Source organism: Pempheris klunzingeri, chromosome 14 (genome assembly GCF_042242105.1).
Source record: "Pempheris klunzingeri isolate RE-2024b chromosome 14, fPemKlu1.hap1, whole genome shotgun sequence".
NCBI lineage: Eukaryota > Metazoa > Chordata > Actinopteri > Acropomatiformes > Pempheridae > Pempheris > Pempheris klunzingeri.
Window position 1 is genome coordinate 19,116,433 of NC_092025.1, and position 24,785 is coordinate 19,141,217.

A 24,785-nucleotide genomic window follows, 5' to 3' on the forward strand; every position below is an offset into this window, starting at 1 on the left:
CGGGATATTGTACCGGTACAAATCGACTAAACGAGCACATGCTTTTAAAAACACAGTTAATGAACGTGAATTTTGGAGATTGTACTCTGCTCTTGTTTCCAGTACACTAGAAAATCCAGAGCACCAGAGGAAATGCCACGTGTACATACTGCGCATGCCCCACGATTTTTACGTCGACCCTGTTGGGTGATCCCAACTTCCGGTGAAAGAGGAGAAGTGTCTCACACGATTACTCCGACAAGGCCTGTCGTTACTAACCCTTAGGTAGTTGAACGGGGTTTCGGCAATAGCCATGGCCCTGTGATTCGCCAACAAGTCGGCTAATTAACTTTTTTAAAGACATTAGTTCATCGCCGTGGACGCCGCTTTGACTAAACGCCGCATCAACAGAGCCACAGGTTTAAACGTTACCCCGCGACTGCGAGCTAGTTAGCTAGCTAAAGACGCAGCTAGCCTATTCGCCAACCAAGCAAAACCTCTAATTTAGATCCTGGTGTCTATTTCAAGATGTCAACGGCGGGGTTTAACTCTCAGAATGGGACAGGGACAGGACAAGCATACGCTAATGGTGAGTAACTCTTCAAATGTTAGTAAAGTTAGTTCATGGCAAAGTAGCTAGCATTAGCAAACTCGCCAGTGACAAGCTAACATTAGCAGCAGCAGCTATTGGATCATGTCTCTGTGGGCTATTAGCTAACAGGCTTGCTAAGTAACGCTGTAACTTAAGGCAGCCAAGCTAGAGCGAGCTGTCAGATACAGCCACACCGATTAATCCTGACCTGTGCTAACTTAACGTACTGATTTAACATGGCAATAATAGCTGCCAGCGTTACGGTAACCATAGCTGGCTTGCTAACTGAACGTAACCAGTGTTATGCCTCCTCGGCAAACCAACAGGTTGACAAATTGAAGGGTCAACAGGTATCGTAACTTTTAAGATAGGTATTGTGTTGTGGCATCCTCTCCGCTTAAACATAACAGTGATGATATGATCACACTGTCAATTTAGCGCTTGTTATTCTCCTGTCAAGCCACTCGGTCAGCCAGAGCTCCCACTGTCATACTAACGTGCTTTGACTTGCCTTTCCCTTAGTTTCATTGCCAGTGAATGATCAAATCTCCAGGTCTATTAGTCATGGCACTGTTGTGCAATTATGATTTTTATTTTGCTAAATATCTCGGGCACGTTTGCATCCTACGTTTTACTGTACATGTGGCACATTGGGGATGATCCAGATATGCCACTGCAGACTTTTCTCCAGGCTCAGCCAATTACCTCCTTCAGTTTCAGATTAGTCGCTCATTTCTATCGGATTCTCATGACAGATGATACAAGTGTGATTGTTTTGTAGCCTTTGCTCTCTTCTTGTATCAAAGGAGCTGTCTTGTACTGTGCAGATGAAGCAAGCGCAGCTTGAGTTTATAATGTTCCTGTGTTTTTTTGTAGGTAACGATGTATCTGAACACTGTCTAACTGATCATTATGTTCCCCTTTTGTCTTATTCCTATCTGTCTTGAATCAGAAACGTCACAAAATGAGGTTAATCCACCTTTGTTTTTTTGATTCTTATCAATCTGCAGACAATGTGTCACTGACGATAGAAACTAACCATGAAAGTGTAAAGCTGGATACAATGAGTCTTCAGAACAATGCTTGTAAAATAATTCTTATCATGGGACATCTGCAATGAGATTGATCAATTCAAAAGGTACTAAGTATCTTTGTAATCAATCAAGAGAAATTGATTAGTGTTTACATCCTTTATGTAGTGCCACATCAAAATATTTATACATGTCATATCTAGTTAATGAGATGTGCGTACTATAACAACATTGTATGCCCAGAAGCCTCTTGTATAAAGACTGAAGGTAACTGTAATGAACTTACCTGCTGCAAACTTTACAAAAGTTCAAACTTGATTGACTTTTATATATTTTTTTATATTTACTTGCATATTAGCAAACATTCACTTGATCTCGTGGAGGCCAATTGGGCAAAGATCAATCTGCAATGCTCTGCTAGAACCTGAAGTCATTTTTGATAAGCATTTAACAAAACAGCTTAACTGGCAGTACAGGATTGAAATTATGACAAGCTGTGGTAATAATTACATTATTTCTCTAACCTTAATCTCTACTATTTGAACAGCAATGATCAGCTTTAGGGTTGGGGTTAGATTTCTCAGCAATCCCACAATCAGTATTATGAAATATGACTACAGTAGTAATGATTTGTGTTATGCTTGTTTTACTTATGTGTTTTTGTCATTGGCTTAGAGATCTGATTCCATACCGGTTTCTGTTTGATCGGACAAGAGCTGTGACCAAGTAGGAGCTTTAGTTCTTAGAATTTCCCAGCTCTCAGGAAGTACAAAGATTTGAGGTGGATTATGTGCCTTCATCTATCTCTGCTCATTGAGAAGAGTTGTTTTCTAATCCCTTCTCACTCCGCTGACTTAGCTGTGCTTCTAGTAGCGTATTGCAGGACTAAGTGGATAGAAGTGAATCTGTTTGCATTATGTAATCATTTATGGTGCAAACAACGGTACACTGACGCTACAGTTCAAGTACTGTTACCTGTTTCTTATTTGATTGTTATTTCAGTAACACATTGCCACTCTGACCCACTTCTTTGTTACTTTTTCTACTGACTAGTAGATAACAATAGATCTGTTGTTTTTGCTGTTGGCAAGAGTTTGCATTATCTGCTATTTCAAAAAGAGGACAGTATGTGGTGTTTAACTACGACTTAATCATGTAAAGTCAGACTTGTCTAAGAGCCCTTCACTCACTGTCACTGAGGACAGATCATGGTGAATTAAATCCAGGTAAAGAGATTAGACCCTGAGCTGTCACTTCATTGGTCATTTAGTAGATCTGATTGGTTTCCCCTTCATGACGTCACTCCCAGCACTGTGCCATCTGTTTTTCATATACCATTTTGAACCGTGCTTCAGATTTAAACCCAAGGATTTGCGTTAATTAAATGACACTTGAACCACAAACAAAAGCCCTTTTCAGACATGGAATCTGTGAAATTGTTGACTTCATCTGTCTGTGGAGTTAATGGCTTGGCCTCTGAGCTTTCACATGCAAGAAAACCATATAGAAAAGTTTCATAATGGCTGTGGTCAAGCATGACAAGTCCATAACCCATAGAACTTCAATCCTTTTGCAAATTCTGGCATCTGAAAATGTGAAAAATGTGTAAAAACATATTAACATAGACCTGTAGACTCTCTAACATGCCTGCGTTTCCCCTCGTCTCCAGGTCCGTCACAGAATCCAGTTTCCCTGCAGCAGCTGCCAGGGGTCAGCTATGGCATGACTCACCAACCAACCTACAATCCAATGCAGGCCAAAGCTCCCGCACCCCCTGGCCCTGGACTCTACCCCTCTGGGCCATACCAGCCCGTTCCCCCAGTCAGCTCCTATCAGCCTGGCCCACCACCCACCTCCTACCCAGCCCCTCTAGGCCAGCCGTTGTTGACCAGGCCTCCAATGGGAGGTCCTCCATCCCATACCCCTCCTCAGTCTGCCAGCCCCAGCCCTGGTCCAAGGCTGCCACCCGCACAGGCCACACCTCCCCCTCCTGCTGTATCTTCCAGTAGCTACTACTCAAACCCCCAGCAGATGCAGCCCATGGCTCCAGCATGGCAGTACAACACAGCTCCCCCACCAATGGGGCCACCCACTTCCACAAGCACACTTCCCCATGGCCCTATGGCTAACCATGTGAACCCTGCTGCAACCTCGACCGTGCCGCCACCGTCATCGGCAGATTACAGCTCTGCTCCACCAGCCCATGTGTCCCATAGTGCCACCCAGCCCCCACGCCCAGGGATGACTCCCTCCTCTCTGCACGGATACACCCAACCAGGTAGGAAACCAAAAGACTTCTGTGAAGTCCCGACTGTACCATCCAGATATACAAAACAATTTTATTTTCAAATGAAGGGTTAAATAGTTATGTGAAGAAAAAGCAGCAATTCCCAGATTTAGCAAATGAAATACTAATGATGCAGGCACTCCCTGGAGCAATTCAATAAAAAGATGAATCACCCTTTCAGGTTTCAATGTCTGTGAACTCTAGCCAATTAATTCTAGGCTCCCCATCAGTTAATCACTGGAAAAACTCACTATTTCTTTTAAATATCCACCACTGTAATCTTCCAATAACTTTTTAATAGCACGATTATTGTGTCTTGTTTTTTTTTCTCCTGTCACCATCTTCTTTCACTGACATGTGTTGCAGATACGGATATCTAGAATATTGATATGTTGGAGCTGAACATTGCCCTCTGCTCGTACACTGAACACATTCCTACATTGGCTGGCTGCTGCCTCTGGCTTTATCCCAGGCACAGAGACTCATTTACTCTGGATTGGTACAAAGTTCAAATGAGAAATTTATTGTATCCAATGTGATTCTTGCGTAGGAACATGACGTGGCTTTTAGGACAAAGCTATAGTTTAATTTCAGTTTTTGGGGCAGGTTATATTGCTAAAATGATTGCGCACACAAACTAAGCATTTGTAACATTTTAAGAGATTCATGGAGTAGTTTAAATTTCTGGCTGAGAGAGTTTGAGAGTTGTCTCCACTGAGAAGTATTTAGCTCACAGTGTCAAAACAAAAGATCACCAGAGAGAATCTCAGTAACTTTATATGTCAACTAGTCATTAACATTTTCTCTGCAGGAAGTGATATGAGCGCGATCGAAGTTGGTTGTGTAATCTGTGGCCACAGGGTCTGGAATGATTTTGTTAATTAACCATTTTTAAGACAGTACTTCTGCTTAGAAGCAGAGGTCACATGATTGCTTCAGCCTGTCTGTTTGTAGCATTTCTCACAAACTTATGATCAGATTGGCTTGAAAATTACTGTTCACCTTCACACTCTAAAGAAGAAGAATCCACTTGATTTTAGTGACCTTTCCCCCAGCAGCACCATCAGGGCACATCTTCCCAGTACAATGGTGACAGTGAAAGTAGCTGCTAACAGGAGAAATGATCAGGTGTTTGTGGAAATGTGTACTCTGTTGACTGCTTTCTTGCTTTGAAATATCACGTGTCACAAGGAAGTCTTAAGTATTGCATTTCTTAACCAGCTACTGCTAATAATCTGTTGAAGAGTTTTGGCTCTGTTATGCTGCTGAACGTTTCATAGGGCAGTTAAATACAACTCCATGAGAATATTCAATCTGACCAGTTAGCTGACTGACTGTGGGTCAGTAGTGACACCAGCTGTTGTCACCTCCAGTGAGAGCTTATAATGTTACACATCAGTGATGCCTCATGTCTCTTCTACATGATATTTGGCAACACAACTTCGTGATAAGTTTTATCTGTGCTTAGATTATGCAATTGATGATGCAGTTCATTGCAGTGTGCTGAGCATGTGTCATCATCTCACAAAAAGTTGATTGAAAAATGATTCATCAACAACTTTGTGACTCATTGAAGTTACTTATTAAAAAAATGTGAAAAAGTTGCTGGTTCCAACTTTTGAAATGTGAAGATTTGCTGCTTTTTCCCCTCATTCACAATAATAATCACTGCTATTGATGTTTTTCACCAGGCACTGCACCTCCACCAATGAACCCCATGGCTCCTCACGCATACCAGCCAAGCAGAGCTCCCTATGGCCCCCCACCTACAGGTCCACCACCAACCATGAAACCAACGCCACCTCCCACTGGACCCCCAATGGCCAATGCCACACCTCCTCCCCCCAAGGCAGATGGTAAATTTGAGGGGTTTTTTTTGTTTTTTTTAAATAATCTTGGCACATTTCATTTTTGTGCTTTGCTCTCGGGCATGGCAACCTATAATGGCAACAATACTAATGACTGCCACATCCAACTTTCTTTATATTTGCTGCATCACTTTCTATATATATTCAACTCGTTTATTAGAAGTGGTCTTTAAAGGCACCTGGTATGAGCTCAATAATTCATTTTGTGGTTTTCCATTGGACAACATGACCAGTCTCTGAAGTAGAGTTAGTATTTCAGACCAAAGTGGTATATTTTAACTCGGTTAACAGGCTTGTGGAAATGGAAACATTTTCCTCAAAAGTTAGGCAAGTATAGTGGTTTGTTAATGGGACATTTTAAATACAAATACCTTGTGGTTCTGTGTGATCATAAAATCAGAACACCGTCATTGATTGATTGATTGATTGATGTATTACTTTGGGTCTGTAATTGTATGATCTTTTATAAGCCAGCCATTTTTTTTTCTCACACCTTCCGTTGTTTCCCTCCCTCCCCTCCTTCCCCTACATGCCAGCTCAGTGTGGGAGCGCTGTTAACAGCACTCTGCCCCCCACTGAGCCCAACTGCCAGGAGGGGGATATTGAATGTCCAGGTGTGGCCAAATCTGTCAGTAGTTGTTAGTTGTTGTGTCAGTGCTGTGGTTTCCATCCTGTCCTTTCTGTGCTGTTCATAGGATCTAGAGATGCACTAGTTATTGTTTTCATCCCTTACATTTACACCAAATACGAAGCTCTAGGGAATCGGCTGATACCGACATTCAACCTGTTATTTTTAGAAAGCAATGCAGAAAATAAGAAAATTGGTGAAGTTGCTCTGCTTTGATCTTTATAACATGTGTGTATGTAGCTGGGTGTTAGTGCTGCTTTAGCCCCGTATTTTTTTAGTATAAGTGCATCCCTGGGAATATATCCTGTTCGTAGTTTGGTTGCTTCTCAACGTATCTCTTGCCTTACCTCAAATATTCACCATACATAAATTCTCATCATCTGCATCATCATTGTTTGTTTTTTCTTCTGTGCTCCTTTTTTGTCCATGTTGAATGCATCTTCTCCTGTAGACTCCATATCCATTGCCTGTGGTTAGCGCACTGGGATAGAAATGGCAAAAAGTGTGACTAAAATTATTCACACCACATCTGTGTTTGCTTTGAAACAGGAACTGTGGCTGGCAATGGCCCACAAGCACCAAACAGCTACAATCATGTTGACAACAAAATGGGTAAGGCTATTTTCTGCCACATATTGAATTCTTTTCACACCAACCAGATGTACAGTCTAGGTTTACCAAGTAGAGTTTTATAGCAGCCACACACTTTGGAGGAGACAAAGCATTTCTTAAAAAAAGTCTTTAATTTGCTTGCACGTTGTGTCACAACCTTTTCTAAATTATTTATAAAATAATTTACAAAATATGACATGCTGCATTGATTTTACTGTACTAATGACTAAATACACAATCTCACAGGAGTTAAGCTCCCACAAAACCCATCAATGGTTGTTGTTCTGGTATGCTGCTACCAATTACAGGTCTTTTATTTGTTTTAGCTTATACCTCTAAGCTATAGACCTCCAATTTTTGTCCAAAAGCCCATTAATGGCCACACCGTTACACACAGGTGACACATTCCCTCCTTACCATGAACACTGCTATTGTTTATTTTGAATCAATCCCATGTACACCCCTGTGCTGCTGTAATAGTCGTCAGCCACCAAATGTGTATTGATATACAGGTGAAAATAGTCTCCAACAAACACACCATTTACTAATGTTTCAGTAATGTTAGCTAAAAACCACTTCGCCTAAATGTATTGTTGGGTTTGGTCTTTTCATTGGCTTTGTCTGCAGAAAATAAACACATGGAATCAGGCCAGCTGTATAATTTAATTCAATTTATCAGTAATCCCTGTTAGTCAGTTACTCATTTCTGTTGCCTTCTCTTCCACAGCTGGCCTGCCCCAACCTGGACCGCCTGGTCGGCACCTGGGCCACTACCCCTCCCTCCCCCCTGGGTACCAGAACACCTCAGCTCCCCACAACACCACCTCCCCCATGCACCCTGCGATGCAGGCCGCCACGCAGCCTTACACTCAAGCACCTCAGCCATACCAGCAGGTGAGAGTGGAGTCAAAACCACGGACTGACTGAGTACTGTTAGCATTCTGCATATACCGCTCATTTTTAATGGTTGTGGAACGGCGTGCTCTGCCATTCCCGTCTGACCAACCTATATGGAAATCTTCGGCCATGATTCAGAAATATCTTCTGTGCATTTCTAGGAGCAAAGTTGACAAAACGTGGAGCAGTTTGTTTGATTTAACACAGAATCTGCATAATATTGTATTTGTTTTGTTATCAGAACTAAAAAGCTTTTACTAACAAAGCAAACAAAAAGTTTATGCCAGCAAATCACTTTTTTTTGGGGACCAGGTTGACATTGGTTTGCTGATGTATTGGCGTGATTGCCTGTTACATAACACACGGAAATCTGTCTCATCTGTGACTTAAGAGACTTTGTTTGCACCTTGACTGCGCTTGACCAGATAAAAATTCTGGAGAAAATATTAAATCCTTATCAGCAGCTATCTAAACCTGCGATCAAGGCATGGGTGGCCATCCACTGCAAATCATTTGGCTCTCAGAGGTTTTTGATAAATAGATCAGCTGAATAACTTGCTCTTCCCTTCCTTCAGCCACTTGGTGGCCCAGGGCCAGCCCAGCTGAGCCCGTCCCTTGCAGCCATGAGCCTCCAGTCCAGCACCCCAGAGGCCCTCAGAGTGGTCAACCTGCTGCAGGAGAGGAACCTGCTGCCACCAACCTCGTTGCCCATCCCGACACCCTGCCTCCCACAAGACTTGCAGAAAATAAACTGCAACCCAGAGTAAGCCATGGTGGACTTCTATTGACAGCATGTGTCTAAACTTGTTTTCTAATTAAGTTATGATCCTTTAAAACAGATGATACTGTGATCTTGAGTGATTACACTTTCACTTTTTCACAACATATACTATGTAATTTTCCGTAAAGTAAATGCACATTAAGTAGGAATTTTTGCATTTTACACTACATTATAGAGTAAACTGAATGAAGATGAACCCCCCAAATAATCACTTACAAATTAATTATTTTACTTAACTGGGTCAGCTGTACTGTCCTGGGACACGTGAATACTGGGTACAACAGGATCTCTTCATGCAGTTTAAGTACTGTGAACTAATGTGTTTGTGTGTCTCTCTCTAGGGTTTTTCGTTGTACGCTAACCAGCATCCCTCAGACCCAGTCTCTGCTCAATAAAGCCAAGATGCCGCTGGGCCTGCTGCTCCACCCCTTCAAAGACCTCTCGGTAACACCTCAGTTCAATATTTGATGTGCACACACACCAGGCAGTACATTTACATGAACTTAAATAACCTTGTTATTGTCGGCTCTCTATAAGAATCTAATTTAAACCTAATCGAGCTCCTTACTAGTTTTTACATGTTGAGACATCAGAGGGGAAAAGTGTATCTGTGGCATCAGTGTAAAGGGATAAAAGGAAACCTCATAGCACTATTTTGCATCCTTGACTCCTCAGCCTGATTCCCCTGGTTTCTTTTTCGTACGTAAACATTTTGAATAACTTTTAACAGGAACTTCAGTGACTCAAATCAATATGAAAATAATAATAAAATAAATTCAAATAAATTCAAATTCAAAATAATATTGAAAAGTTACTAATAATCCGCCTCTCTTCCCTTGATGGACAGTGAGTAATACCTTTTAAGCAAAGCAATCCAGAGCCCTTTTTTGATGTGAAAGTGCACTGCTGCTTCACTGTTAGAAGTATTAGGCAGCGCAAAGGGGTGTGCCAATCTATATTTGTTAATTGTATTAATGTGAAGGACGGTAATGCCAGGAGAAATTCTTAGCAATAAGTTTCAAAATCATCTACAGACTCATATCCAATAAGATGCTTTTGTTCAGAAAAGGATTTGGCTGAATACACCTATGGGCAAAATCCGTCTGAGCAGATTCTTGTTTTTCCAATTTTTACTGAGGACACAGACAACAGAGATGTTGCACAACTTGGACAGCAACAAAGTCTTTATTGAAAAGCCTGTTACAACAAACTGCAACCCAGAAAATTAGTTTGCCTGAAGGCATTTATCACACAAAGGGCTGGTTTTATTCTGTGGTTTATTTTGTGTTCCTTGCAGCAACTTCCTGTGGTGACATCCAGCACCATCGTCAGGTGTCGGTCCTGCAGAACCTACATCAACCCCTTCGTCTCTTTCCTGGACCAGAGGAGGTGGAAGTGCAACTTGTGCTATCGGGTCAATGATGGTAAGAAATGCAGGAGGAGTGATAAGATGTGACCATCTGAAAGAGGGAGAACATTGGAGGTGGTCCAAAATAATACAGCTTAGCAACAAAACGTACAGTATTTCCATTAAGTAGCTTTTGAATTTCAAGGCAAATTTCAAGCTAATTTTGATGACCTAAATAATATAATGTGAAGCTACTATGCCTTTTAAGCAACATTCACATAAAATATTGATGTTGGCTTTTGATAGCCAGAAGTTACTTTGGTAAGATGGTATTTTTTTCTTTTTCTTTTTAGCTGCATGAACACCAGACACGGTGAACCCGACACTTGGGTTTCAGGGTAGACGGGATCAGTGTAACAGGAGAAATTTGTGTTTAAATTATTCTAGGAGGACTAGAAGCTGCAAGTGAAGATGCACAGAGCATCTTATATGTTTAGATTAAGGAAAAAGCAAGAAGAAATCCACTTTTTTAAAATGATCATATGATGACTATATATAATACAACACAGAAAGGAATGCATTAAGAGCCGATGACATTTATAAATTAATTTAATATCTTGCATACACCTACTCCCCACAACCCCAATACGTATTCTCACCTTCATAACTGTGGTCTTAATAGTAATTAAACATCAGTAATGACAAGATACAATGTTACTACAACTCTTTGCTCTTTACTCCTCTTTGCTTTTTTTCATGCTGAAAATTGAATTACACACAAAATACATAGCGCACTATATAATCCTGTAAGTTCACTAGACTTTGTGTCTCTGTGTCTAGTTCCAGAGGAATTTATGTACAACCCAGTCAGCAGATCGTACGGAGAGCCACACAAAAGGCCCGAGGTCCAGAACGCCACCATCGAATTTATTGCTCCTTCAGAATACATGGTAGGTTTCAACTGCTTAATTACAGTGGTCCCATTTAGGATCTGATCAGTTACCTGCGTTCTCTGTTTATTACAAATAAGCAGCTAATCTTCCATGTGAGTATTAATGTGATGGTGTTTCCTTTTGTGACAGTGAGTCTTTATTGACAAATGTTTCCTGATTTACCCAGCTGAGGCCACCACAGCCTGCTGTTTACCTCTTCGTTCTTGACGTATCCCACAATGCAGTGGAGACGGGCTACCTGAAAGTGTTCTGCCAGTCATTGCTGGACAACATCAATGCGTATGTACAACATTCAATTTCCTTTTATAGGAGAGGTTGAGCAGACAGAAGGGCCTTTTTTTTTTTTTTTTTAATGTAAATTCCCGCACTGCCTCCAACTGTAGAGAGGGACAATACAGAAATTCAGTTTAAATGTTCAGCATTTCGTGTTTAGATAAACCAACATACTCAAGATTGTTAATGAAGTTATTTCATCATTTGTAAATACACTTTTTGCACATTCAGCAGTCATCTTTATTCTGCAAGGAACTGGCAAAATGGGCAAAATACGGGCAAATAGTTTTGTTGTTGTCATAATGTGAAGTAATCTAATTCAACAGAAGTAGCTTAACTTCATACTGCAATGCTGAAATGGCTAGCTTTATTTCATTGTGTGTGTGTGTGCCTGCATCCTAGGCTTCCTGGAGACTCGCGGACAAAGGTTGGCTTCATCACCTTTGACAGCACCATCCACTTCTACAACCTACAGGAGGGACTTTCCCAGCCTCAGATGCTCATCGTGTCTGACATCGAAGGTGAGACACGGCTGACCGCAAAAGTCACTCTGGGTGCTCTCCTCCGCGCTACAGCAACTGGACACCAGCTGCAAGCTTACAGCAGTTAATCAGACCTAATAATAAATGTATAAGCTATCTAGAGGTCAGTAAACATGAAAGCTATGTTTTGGTGGACTTGAGCTTTAGGTAAATTAACTACACCATAAGCCACAGGCCAATTAACACCACAAGCAATGGCTCTGAGTTTATGTTACTTAAATGAAATGAATTTCATAGTAAATGCACTGTTAAAATGAGCCTCGTCACTATTATATCACTGTGTGTATGACTGTTATATTTGTTTGAAGAATAACATTTTGTGCTCTACAGATATCTTTTTACCAACACCAGACAGCCTTCTAGTAAACCTCAATGAATGCAAAGAGGTAAGACCATGATTAAAGCTGTGAACCAGAGTTACATGATTAACTGCATTTCGTTATTTTGTCACATTTATAAATTCTAGGCTTTGTGTTAGTCTTGTGTTTTTTTATTTCTTTACACTATGTAGGAATTAATATTAATAACTACTGTTTATTTAAACCTGCCACACTGCAGAGTGAGAGAAACTCAAGTCATTCTGGGGCTCTGACCTCCTTTCATATGGAAGAAGGATGAAATGAGAAATAAATGTTTTCCCTCAGGGATCAATAATGGGTCAGAAAAATAAGACTCACTGCCTGTATTTGTTTTTCAGCTTGTGCAGGATCTGCTGAAGAGCCTGCCTAATTTATTTGAAAAGACCATGGAGACCCAGTCTGCCCTGGGTTCAGCTCTGCAAGCGGCCTTCAAGCTGCTGTCGCCCACTGGGGGGCGCATGTCTGTCTTTCAGACCCAGCTGCCTAACCTTGGTGTGGGGGCACTCCAGTCCAGAGAGGACCCCAACCAACGGGCATCTGCCAAGGTAAGATCTCTGAGGTTGGACATCAGAATGAAGGTCTGAGGAGCTGTTTAGTGTACACCAGGCGTTAAATATTTTCATAAATAGAAATACAAATGTTGACAATGAACATTATAGTGCTCTAAATTATCATTTTGAGCTCATAGTACCACCTTCGGTGTTTTCCTTCAGGACATCCAGCACTTATCCCCAGCGACAGACTTCTACAAGAAGCTGGCTCTGGACTGCTCCGGCCTGCAGGTGGCGGTTGACCTGTTCTTGCTCAGCTCTCAGTACTGCGACCTGGCATCACTTGGTAAGTTCTACACTGAATGGATGTGAGAGGGCACATAGAAGAAAAGAGGGAGGGAGGATATAAACCAACTACACCACCACTAAGCCACACAATTTGAAAAAAAACTATTGGCACATTTTATTTCTTAGAACAAGACATGAAAATATGTTTAAGGCTGTGATAACCACAGGCCTTATCTCACCAAAAACAATTCAAAAATCCATTGACTTCAAGATGAGGGAACCAGAAGTGGGTTTAAGGATTAATTCCAGCGGCACTATTAAACAACAGGGAAAAATAATAGTACAATGATACTATTGTGAGACAATATTAGGATTTGTTTTTATTATCTTTATTTTAGGCTTATGGCAAACACAGGACTTATTTTTCCAAATAAACCAAAAAAAACCTTCTAAGGAAAGAAAAGCTTGTTAAATCTAGTGGTGGAACATGTTGCTCCAAATCATTTTATTTCTGGGTTTCAAAACACTGAGTGCTAAAAAAACACGGGTAATCAGTCAGTAGAATAAGTGGAAAACACGACACATTTACATGTCATCAGTAGTTGCTAAAATCAGATTTTTATATCCAGCTTTTTGGCACCAGTTGCAAGCACAGGCGGGGAAAGTGGTAATTGGGTATGAATCTATCTTACTCATGTGAAAAACAAGACAATCAGTATCTCCTTGTGTGCCCCCTCGCTCTCTCTCTCCCAGGCTGCATATCCAGATACTCGGCAGGGAGCGTTTACTACTATCCCTCCTACCACCACCAGCACAACCCCGCTCAGGTGGAGTGTTTCCAGAAGGATCTGAAGAGATACTTAACAAGGAAGGTCGGCTTCGAGGCCGTCATGAGGATACGCTGCACCAAAGGTCGAACATTGACCTTAATATACATTACCAGTTTTTTGAAAACATCAGTGTTGAAAAGCACTTTAAAAAATATGTTTTATGTAAATATACATCTATAGTTTGGTCCAGTTTGATTGATTTTGTGTGTCTGTCTCTTTGCAGGGCTGTCCATCCACACGTTCCACGGAAACTTCTTTGTGCGCTCCACAGATCTGTTGTCCCTTCCCAACGTGAACCCAGACGCTGGCTTTGCAGTTCAGATGTCTATCGAGGAAAACCTGGATGATATGCAAGTCGTCTCTTTCCAGGCCGCACTGCTTTATACGTCCAGCAAAGGTACGCACATACACGGCAAGGTTGTTTTTTTTTTCAAAGTCACTTTGAAACTTAGGAAGAATTATTAATCTGTGTTTTCTCTCACAGGAGAGAGGAGGATCCGTGTGCACACCTTGTGTCTCCCTGTGGTCAATTCTCTGTCTGACATCTTCGCTGGTGCTGATGTTCAAGCCATGTCTGGTCTGCTGGCTTGCATGGGTACGTAGCACACTTTATAACACCTTTTGGCGATGCATAAAAAAATACTCTGAAATAATAAATTGTGTCTCATGATATTTCTACAAAATATTGATTACCAAGTTACAAATTCTTAAAATTAAATCTACTCCTTGTCTTAAAGGAAGCATGTCTAATGACTGTCTTAGATGAGCACTGACACTGGGGTTGTGCAATTCATATATAAGAAGGTCATGTCATACGATTTGCTTTTAGGGCATACCTGCAATAGCATCTAATGTAATTACCCTCAGTATTGTTTTACAATTTGATGTGATACTGCCAGTGATACTTTTCTGGATACGTAATTACATCATATAACGAATGTTTTCAAAGTGCATATTTTCCTCCAAAACAGAGGCATCAGTTTGATGTGTGTGTGTTTCAGTGGGAGTTGAGTAAGTGTAAAGACTTATGGGCAAACTTGGATTTGTTTAAAGGATCACTCTGAAATGATTCTTCATTGTTGCAGTAAACAGTCTTTTCATTGGCTACAGATTAAATCATTGCAGGCTTTTCATGCACTTTGCCGATATTACCACTGACAGATGGAGATGAGTGGCGCAGCTGTGGTTACCTAGCAACCATCTGAGCAGTCTGATCTGTCCTGGCTCATCTCACAGTCACTCAGAGACCAGACGCTGATATTGTGCTTTCTTCAAAATCTGGCACAGAGTGGCTCTGCCACTGTCATTTGAGCCTTACTTCTACTGAAAGCCCACAGCTGTTTTTAACTGCTCATTGCAAAGTTACATTGAAATTAAAAAAAAAAAAGCTATAATGTACAGATAAATTACCATAAATTACATTTGTTCAAAGTTCGAGGTTAATAATAAACTTGATCAAGTTAATTTTCAAACCTGCAATCCCACCAGATTGATAACAACAAACTTTTTTTGGTCCTTATATGGGATGGGATGCATACAGAGTCCAACCATTTACACCATCACTGATTTTCAGTCCCTGCTACACCCTCATAGATTTTATATACTAGGCAGTGTTAACAGTTCATGAGTCTCCCTTCCTGTAGAGACACCATTGAAATGTTGTGTCTTCCTTGTCTGTGTTTTTCTCACCTAGAGCCATTATACATACAATTTGTACGTAATTATAGCTTCTCTCAAATTCTGAGAGTTGTTTCCAGAATAATTGGACAAATGGTTGAACATTGATGAGGTCTGTGTGTTTCTGTCATTAATGTTACTCTCACTGGGGTTAGTCAGAAATGCTAAAGTCCTACACACAGCGTTTTAAATTGTTGAGATTGTGACTCCTCCTGACAACTGTCGATGCGTCCCTCTCTCTCCAGCTGTGGACCGCTCAGTGACGGCCAGCCTGAGTGATGCCAGAGATGCGATGACCAACGCTGTCATTGACTCGCTGATGTCGTACCGGCAGTCTGTGTTGACCATCCAGCAGCCCGGCCTGCTGGCCCCAGCCTGCCTCAGACTCTTCCCCCTCTACATCCTCGCCTTGCTCAAACAGGTTGGCTTTTATTGCAGAGTTGGTTAATTTACTCATTGATTTAACACAAGCCACTAAAATTAAAACTTTGTGGCAATTGAATAACACGCTTTACTCCCAGGATCCTGTGACAGCTAAGCCTTTACAAATCCCTTTTCGCATGTTTGTGTGTGTGCACCCTGCAGAAATCCTTCAGGACGGGGACCAGCACCAGGCTGGATGACCGGGTATATGCCATGTATCAGCTTAAGTACCAGCCGCTGGCCTACGCCATGCTGATGATCCACCCTGCTCTGTACCGTGTGGATGATCTGACCGATGAGGTGAGGAAGATGAAATTTCACACTAATATGTGGAAATAAGCTGTTTTGCTTAAGGACTGTTTTTTTAGTCCTTAACAGCTAAAACTCTAAATTCAGTCTAGGTGTGGGTGAACCTGAACAGTCATTCCAATATTTTCCACATTTATTTGAAGTGTCTCCATGTTGCTGAGTAATCTTCTCTTTTTTTTTTTGTTTGTTTTTGTTTCTTGCACCCTCAGGGAGCTTTGAACATAAATGAGCGAACCATCCCTCAGCCCAGACTGCTGCAGCTGACAGTGGAGAAGCTCAGCAGGGAGGCAGCTTTCCTCATGGATGCTGGAACGGTACAAAGCCATGCTATTAACACTCACAACAACAAAAATACAGAGCTGCTGTATTTTGTCTCACTTAAGGATTTGACATGGTTTTGCAATTATTGCGACAGCCCCACATTTATGAAGGGGCACAGTTAACTAGTGTGGAATTCGTACAAGCTTCGGTTTTAATCTTTTTACATTTCAAGCACCCAGTAATGGTGTGCTCACACTGCTCTCGTAGCTCTCATACTATAATACTTTTACGTTTAATATTTACCTTATTGTGTTCCAAAAGGTGATGTATTTGTGGATTGGACGGAATTGCAACCCCAACTTCCTCACACAAGTCCTGGGAGTTCCCAACTACGCTGCCGTGCCTGATAACCTGGTAGGAAACCTCATGTTGCAGCAGCCACACTTATGAAACACTGTTTGTGTTCATTGTTCAATCCTCCACTTTGCCTCCAACAAATGACTCATCTGTTAACCTACACACAGTACAGCTACAGTTTCACTTCTCCACTCCAATGATAAAAACTTGACTGTCGCTCGCTCTCCTCTCACAGTATGTGCTCCCAGAGCTGGACACTGCCGAGTCACAAAGAACCAGAGCTTTCATTGGCTGGTTGAGGGATCAGAGGCCGTTCTTCCCCTCCCTGCGTATCATCAGGTGGGCAACATCAACATCCTGTATAAGAAAGTAAAGAATCAAATAGCAAGAGTGTGGGGTTTCCATGATAAAACAAAACTCTTGAATTCCCTCTGCCAGCGCTTTAAAATGAAAGAGCTCTTTCGCAAACTACAGCTGACTTTTTTTTCTCGCTCTTTATCGTTTGACTCTCAGGGACGAGAGCCAGCTGAAAGCCACCTTTATGCAGAGCATGATTGAGGACCGAACAGAGTCGGCCCTGTCGTACTACGAGTTCCTGCTTCACCTCCAACAGCAAATCTCCAAATAGTCTTCAGTGGGACTGCAGAGGCGAAGAAACACTGAAGTGTATCAGTGTGTGCGTGTGAGCGTGTGCGTATGTTTGTATATTGTGTGTATGCGTGAAAGCAACGGGAGGCAGACTCGAGGATTTGCCTCTTGCGCCATCTCCAGCTGCGGTGCACCATCTCTCTGAGGAAAAGCTTCTGAGCTGAACTGACGTGCAGCATCACTCAAATAAAATTATGTGACAGTTGCGAGGACGGAGAACGACAAAGAATGGATTCTGATGCTTATTTGGCACTTTTTTACCCAGCTGAAGCAGTGCGTTGGAAGGAGAAAAAACGAGAAATCCAATGTCAATGAATGAATGAATGAATGAATCAGTGTTTATTCTCATAGAACAATGCTATCTTACTGAGCTATCGTTCAGATACAGTCCAGGCAAACGGATATGTGACGTGTTTTTGTTCAAAAAGCACAGGTGTCTGCGTTTTACTACAAGGCAAACGTATGTATGTTCGTATGTATGCTCAAGACTGTCTGTGAGGATGTGTAGTATGTTTGCGCTCAAAGACTGTTATTGGGTGTCACCAGGAGTATTCGAATAAGGAGCACCTGAACTCTAACAACACTCTAATATCGTACCCGAAGGACAGAACGTGTGCTTTTTATTTCTCAGTCATTATAATTGTGTGTTCGAACAAATCCGTAGACTCTGTTGTAAAATGTTAAAGCTGTTGGAAGGTGGATCGACCTTTGCCGTCATCGCTGCCTTGAATGTGTGGACTTGGCAGTGGAAAGTTGTTTTCATTGGTTTGATCTGTCCTTCAGAAACTCTGTCACCTTTTCTGTCTCTGGACATTCAGAACACCTCTGATGACATTGCTGTTCTGTTTGTTTCTTTTTTTTTTTTTTTTTTTTTTTTTCGGATAATCTAATAATTTATGAGACTCCCAATCTGATTAAAATCTATAATTGCCTTGTATGGGAACTCACTTTTTATTATTAAACCTCTGTTCAAATACAGACTCTATATATGAAATATTTTAATATAATAGGATATGGGAAATTCTTTAACACAGACATAACAAAGCCATTGTGATCTTTTAATCATGCTTATTGATACTTGTATATTGAAAAGACTGCGTTATATAAAGGTGAAGAAATGCTGATTTTAGTATAAACATGGTGAAATGATGCTAAGAAAATAAAATGTTTGGGACTTTTTAAATGTAGTTTTGTGTTTTGGTGGGTGAACAGTGTTTATTCAGTGAAAAGGAAGACTACAAAACAGAGTATGGACCAAGATAGTCAATTTTTTTCTTGACTAGGCATGAATTGAAGGTTTTTTTTGGTCTGATTTCATAAGCTTGTAATCTATGTATTATAAAAGCAAACATGTATTTAGAAACTTACAAATATGTTTTGATCTTCATGCACAAAAAAACTGTCTTTCATAAAGAACTGATGAAAATAAAAATAGCCTGTGTGTGTACAGAGGAAACTACAGAGGTCTGGACTCGAGTCACATGGTTTAGACTCGAGTCATGAGTCAGGCTTGCAACTCGACCTCGATCTGAACACCAAGGACCTGTGACCTCACCCGTCAAGAGAGAAAACGTACGGATTACCTAAACAATAACCAAGTTAGGACCCTACTTGGGCTAAAAAGACGTTAGTAAAGGTGTGCAGGTTGTCAGCTCCTCATTTTCCTGACAGAAGAAGCTTTGATTCATTTCAATACAAGAATTAAACAAGTCTGACTGAGCTTGTTCAAGAAAAATATACTGGAGTTACTGGATTGTGTGAGGTGAGGTGAGGTGAGGTGAGGCATGAGGTGCACACACTAACTGATTGGTCAATCAACTGAAAATTAATCAATCATTTTGGTGATCACCTAATTGTTTAAGTCAATTTTAAAAGCAAAAAAGGTATGAAGGTATCAAATGTAAATAGAGAGACATCTGCTGCAACTTTCTGGATGTGCAAAGTTATTTTCTATGATCATATGTGTAAACCACAGAAAAATCAAATCAAACGGGATCAACCATGCATATTTTTTGCCTCTATAGTTTCTGGTTTTCCTCCATCAGTAAACTGAATGTGTTTGGGTTTTGAGCTTATGGTCGAACAAAACAAGACCTCTGAAGACATCAGCATGGACTGAAGGAAACTGCTGGAAATTTTAGCTATTTTCTGACATTATAAATAGGAATAATTCATTACATAAGAAAACTATCTCTAGATAAAGTGAAAATAGATGTTTCTAGTGCTGGCTCCAAGCCTAAGGCCCATTAATCCTTGCTGATTTAGAGTTTGTTTTTTTAATTCTCTTGTGTTTGCAGATGCACTAGAAGTACATAACTACTCAGGCAGATCCCGTCAAACACGTTAAGAGGGCTTGTTTCCTGCCAGTCAGCGTTGAGGGCTTTAAAAACCCCTAAACCACCTCGTCATCGTGGCCGCGACGTCATCACTGTGCGTCCTCGCCAGACAACGCTCGGTCATGTTTACCGTCTAATTCAGTGAGCAGGGGCTTTTGTGTTGTCGACTGTCAAATCGCATGTTATTTGTGAATTTGCCTCGTAGTTTATTTCATTTATTTCAACATGGAGTCCGGGGAGGCCAACGAGGAGAAGGCGGCCAGTCTGTCTGCGGCGCAGAGGAGAGCAGAGATCCGGAGGAGAAAGCTGCTCCTCAATTCAGAGGACAGGATGCACAGAATCGTGGGCTTCGCCAAAAATGAGTCAGAAAACAACGGTATGCTGTATAGAGAATAAAACCACTACATGGACAATCAGGATGACCAAATTATTAGCCTTATTATTAGTCCTTTTGGATCTATGTTATGCACATATGTTTCATGATAATTTGTATGTACTGTGGTTTTGTTGGCATGTTCTGCACTGACTATGTCTGTAGCATGTGTAGTCCTCCTCTGATGCTTCTTCCATTTTGTCCCTTTTGTTTTTGGGGAGGTTTTCTTATCCGAATGGAGAGTGTGAGGACAGAACACTGCACAGACTGTAAAGCCTCCTGGGACAAATTGTGATGTTTGGATATATAACTAATATTTGTGACACAAACAAGCTCAAACGCATCACTTATCCTGATAGGAGGAAGGACGACACAAAAACACTGAGAGGGAGTGAGAGGGAGGGAGGTAGAGAGAGAAAGAGAGGGAGGGAGGTAGAGAGATAGATGGAGGGAGGGAGGGGGAGAGGGAGGGAGGGAGGGGGAGAGAGAGGGAGGGAGAGAGAGAGGGAGGGAGGGAGGGGAGGGAGAGAGAGGAGGGAGGGGAGGGAGAGAGAGAGAGAGAGAGGGAGGAGGGAGAGAGAGAGAGAGAGAGAGAGAGAGAGGGAGGGGAGGGAGGGAGAGAGAGAGAGGGAGGGAGGGAGAGGGAGGAGGGAGAGAGAGAGAGAGAGAGAGAGAGAGAGAGAGAGAGAGAGGGAGAGGGAGACACACAAATCTCTGGGGGGATGAAGATCCAGATCTAAAACATCTGAAGTGTGTAGAGTGCAGCCAGGAGAGATGGAGGAAAGGTGGACCAAGAATGAATGAAAAGAGGACAGAGAGAAGAAAACAGAAAACAGAGACAGAAGCACACAGCATGAACCCTCATGAGCTGGTTGCTGCAAAGCCTGAAGTAACTAAATAATAAGCAATAACGGAGCGTTAAGGCGAAATGATATCTTTCTCAGCGGAGTCGGACTGTTGGGGTGTGCAGAGGTGTTTTTCATACAGCTGCAGAGGGAGGGAGTGTGATTAGAACTGATTCTAATCAATTCTAATCAAGCATCTTGAGTCCTCATGGTTCTTAGTCTGAAAGGAGCTTCATGTAACACCTGGACTGCAGCCCAGTGCTCACTTTGTTCTGAAGTAAAAACACACTGAAGCCGAAAGTAGGGTTGCAGCCATTAATCTGCCAAATGCTTCTATGATTGATTATCTATAAAATCCTAAGGTGACATCTTCATATTTCTTATTTGATCTTCCCAACAGTTCGAAACATAAAGATATTACATTTGCAACGATATGAAACAGAGGAAAGAAGCACATTGTCACATTTGAGAGATTAGGAGTAGATCATTTAATGAATAAGTTAAACGCTTCATAGACTTGATGTTGTCTTCCACCCTCAGCTGGAGCGTCCCGGCGTCCCACAGAACCCCGCTTCCACCTCGATCTCGACAGGACGGAGCCGTGGTCGTCATCTTCATCCTCGCCGAGACCGTCTCCCTTCCTGCCAGAGGCTTCGGGGCTCGGCAGCCGCTCCCACAGCGCCACCCCAGAGAGGAGGGGCTCGCCCCTGCTAGGCTGCAGCGAGCCTCATGGCGGCTCTCTGGAAGACGACATCGGAGGGGTCCGGCCGAGACCGAGGGGGGAGCGGGCGTCGGACGACGTCAGCGGCTCCCCGCGTCGAGGCCTCCAGAAGTACCTGTCCCGCTTTGACGATGCCATGAAGCTGCGGGGTCAGCTGGCCAATGAGAAGCCGGCCCAGGACGGAGGGGCTGACTCAGAGGAGTTTGATCCCTTCAGAGTCTTCAGGCTCATCGGCAGCATCCTCCTCGCTGTTTTTGTCAGGGTGTTTGTCTGCAAGTATCTGGTGAGTCTGCTCGCTGAAGACACCCGTCATCTTTTCACTTCTGATCGTATTTTATCTCTGAGCATTTACTCAAACTAACACACAGTACAGACAGAGACTGCAGAGTTTAGTCATTTACATATCGCATGTTTTTTTGATTTCATTTTGTGAGAATATGTCCCATGCACTCTGCTGACGTCTGATATCAACCTACAGATCAGAAACTAAATGTGTCTCATGTTTTTTTTCTCTCTAGTCAATATTTGCTCCATTTCTGACCCTCGAACTGGCCTACATGGGATTGTCCAAATACTTTCCAAAGGTTAGTTTGCACTGGATCTTTTTTGACCCCTTTCCCATTGTTATGCTTCTTCAAAGTCAGCATGCATGCAGACGGTGTGATTTGGATTCAGATTCTTATGTTTTAACTATGATTTCCCAGAAATACTATTGTAATAATCCACGTGAAGCTAATTTGTATTGATAATTTGCTATTTTTTTATGAAAAGTATATCGCCACAATAATCCCAAAGGGCGAATAGTGAAATAGTGTTTATTTGCTTTGTTGCTGAGAGTCTGATAAGATGATTGAAACCACTCCCGTGTCTGCGCCCTAAATATGAAGATGCTCCCAGTATATGTTAAGCTAAACCAAAAATCAAACTAACAATTTAAATCTTTCGTCAAGGAAAATTTGTTTTATTTATCTGGTTCTGGCTTTTAGAATGTTTGAATTTTTACTATCTATCATTTGTGCGACATTTTTGTGGGATTTTATTGATTAAACAATTGGTTGATTACCTTTAAAAAGGAAAGAAAAATAGTGAAAAAGAACTCCTATTGCTGCAGGTGGAGAAGAAGGCCCAGACCACTGTGCTGACCGCTGCCCTGTTGCTGTCCGGCATCCCCGCTGAGGTCATCAACCGCTCCATGGACACCTACAGGAGGATGGGCGACGTCTTTGCCGACCTCTGCGTTTACTTCTTCACCTTCATCATCTCGCACGAGATCCTGCTGTTCGTTGGTTCAGAGACTCCCTGATGGACCAGGAGCGTCTCAGCAACCCCGACCTCCCCCTTCTTGTTGTCCCCTCCCTCTGTCTCCCATAGCAACAAGGCTCGGCCATTTACATCGGCCGACGTGGATTCGTCGGTGACAGTCGGGGAAACGAATATTCGCTGCCTTTGTGATCGGGGTCACGCGTCAGCTGGGCGGCTGCTCATTTATTCAGCGCTTCAGGATTCCAATAAGGCTAAGCCACATGTGACCAGAGAGTCCGGAGTTTGTTACAAGTCTTTGTTTCTCTGGACTGAACCCGAGAGACAGATGGACAGTATACGCTTGTTTGTGTGAAGAATGTACTGAGTGATATTTGTTTGTCAGGTCTAACGCAGAAAATGGTAAATGTCATATTCAAGAGTGGACAGCAGTACGGTTCAGTCTGCCACAGATTAATTTAACCTGAGCGGGAAAGACTGGAGCTCCTCAAGGGCTGGGCGATATTTAGAAACTGACGTCACATCTTAGACCTGAAAATTCTGATGTTGGTGGATAATATTAATCACACATATTAATCAAACTGCTGTTCAATGCAACGAACTCTCATCCACTATTAGATCAGAAAAACTCTTGACGATGAGAAAACTTTAGAGTAAGTTGATGCTTCGTGTAACCACACCCCACAGCGATGTCACGATGTACTCGCACATCCTGGAGTACACTTGTACATCACTGGAGCGAGGTGAGCCGTTAAACCAAAGTAGGTTAAAAGGTAGTGCAGCAGTAGCACAGATTAAAGAAGAGACATGAACACTGACACAGTAATATCTGTTTATAACATTAGCGACCATGTTATTCTGGGCTTAACAGGCAAATTAAGGGCATTTTTAGCGCTTCTTAAATCAACTTGTATTTGCTTTAAATAAGAGAAAAGGCAACACAATATACCGAGATATTGTCATTGTCTGATTTACAGACATGTGATAGACACTAATAATATTGAATTATCGCCCCGAGTCCCTCAAAATCCCAATAATCTCCAAAGCGCATAAACTGTGAAGGATGGCACATTCTAAGATGGTCCATCACAGTCTCACTCTGCTTTCAAACCAAACCTAGTGGTAAAAACCTTGAGGCTTTGCATTTGTGTGTCCAATTGTAACCATCATGGAGGTCCAGCAAAACATTTCCTTTAAACAAAAGTGTCATTACAAAGAGTTTTTAGGAGCATTTGACAAACCTGTGCTCTGGGATTAGTTTCGAGATTCAGACCTTCTGATTTCGGACGTTATTCTCAGGATTCTGACTTAAATTCTTTGGAATAATTCTTCTTCTGTGATTAATCCCGGAGATCTGACTTTTTTTTTTTTTTTTTTAACACATGGCCCTCTGCTCTTCTCTGCCATACATACATCAGCTCGCTAGAAAAAGAGAACTACGCTGTCACACTTTCTTTCTCATTTGTCAAGAACAAGGAGTAAATTTGGGGTCAGCACAGCTGTTCGCCTTCATTTAAACACTAATCGTAGGAGAAAAAGCTCTGTGTGCTCGCTACTAAAAAAAAACTGACATCAAGTGCTTTGATGACAGTCTTGATATCTTAAGGTGAAGGATGTACAGAAGGCTAGAGAGGACAAAACTCATCTGGAAAACATACATTCATGTAAAATGAAAAAAATGGTTTGTCTGCAAAGCTTGTTGGATGAATCGTGAGGAACAGTTGACCTCCCTGTGGTTTGTTAGAGATTTAAATAGATCGTCGGACTTTTTAAGAACATTTCAGGACATTCGCAGCTTCGTTGTCTTGCATGAGCA

General features: G+C 41.9%; 2 protein-coding genes across 2 annotated transcripts; both read left to right on the forward strand.

The window, feature by feature from the left end:
• The first annotated feature begins 216 nt into the window (after nucleotides 1-216).
• Nucleotides 217-18,617, forward strand: sec24a (SEC24 homolog A, COPII coat complex component). The gene is made up of 23 exons (XM_070843370.1): nucleotides 217-568; nucleotides 3,272-3,880; nucleotides 5,581-5,745; nucleotides 6,935-6,997; nucleotides 7,725-7,891; nucleotides 8,470-8,657; nucleotides 9,017-9,119; nucleotides 9,973-10,099; nucleotides 10,864-10,973; nucleotides 11,143-11,255; nucleotides 11,652-11,770; nucleotides 12,122-12,177; nucleotides 12,489-12,695; nucleotides 12,864-12,987; nucleotides 13,683-13,841; nucleotides 13,983-14,156; nucleotides 14,244-14,354; nucleotides 15,682-15,857; nucleotides 16,022-16,159; nucleotides 16,378-16,482; nucleotides 16,751-16,843; nucleotides 17,022-17,125; nucleotides 17,300-18,617. Exons 1-23 carry the CDS (start codon nucleotides 508-510, stop codon nucleotides 17,412-17,414), a joined length of 3,387 nt encoding a protein of 1,128 aa, XP_070699471.1. The 5' UTR covers nucleotides 217-507; the 3' UTR covers nucleotides 17,415-18,617.
• Nucleotides 18,618-19,882: 1,265 nt separating this feature from the next.
• Nucleotides 19,883-23,411, forward strand: camlg (calcium modulating ligand). Its single transcript, XM_070843950.1, has 4 exons — nucleotides 19,883-20,146; nucleotides 21,529-21,992; nucleotides 22,228-22,293; nucleotides 22,821-23,411. The coding sequence occupies exons 1-4, from the start codon at nucleotides 19,996-19,998 to the stop codon at nucleotides 23,010-23,012; spliced, it is 873 nt and encodes a 290-aa protein (XP_070700051.1). The 5' UTR covers nucleotides 19,883-19,995; the 3' UTR covers nucleotides 23,013-23,411.
• The last annotated feature ends 1,374 nt before the right edge of the window (nucleotides 23,412-24,785 follow it).

What these genes read in the sequence shown, in the direction of transcription:
- sec24a (XM_070843370.1), top strand. Translation starts at nt 508, where the DNA reads ATGTCAACGGCGGGGTTTAACTCTCAGAATGGGACAGGGACAGGACAA. An exon ending in TCCTCCCCCCAAGGCAGATG is followed by an intron (nt 5,746 to 6,934) that starts GTAAATTTGAGG and finishes GCTTTGAAACAG; the next exon opens with GAACTGTGGCTGGCAATGGC. An exon ending in ACCCCTTCAAAGACCTCTCG is followed by an intron (nt 9,120 to 9,972) that starts GTAACACCTCAG and finishes TGTTCCTTGCAG; the next exon opens with CAACTTCCTGTGGTGACATC.
- camlg (XM_070843950.1), top strand. Translation starts at nt 19,996, where the DNA reads ATGGAGTCCGGGGAGGCCAACGAGGAGAAGGCGGCCAGTCTGTCTGCG. An exon ending in TGTTTGTCTGCAAGTATCTG is followed by an intron (nt 21,993 to 22,227) that starts GTGAGTCTGCTC and finishes TTTTCTCTCTAG; the next exon opens with TCAATATTTGCTCCATTTCT. An exon ending in TGTCCAAATACTTTCCAAAG is followed by an intron (nt 22,294 to 22,820) that starts GTTAGTTTGCAC and finishes CTATTGCTGCAG; the next exon opens with GTGGAGAAGAAGGCCCAGAC.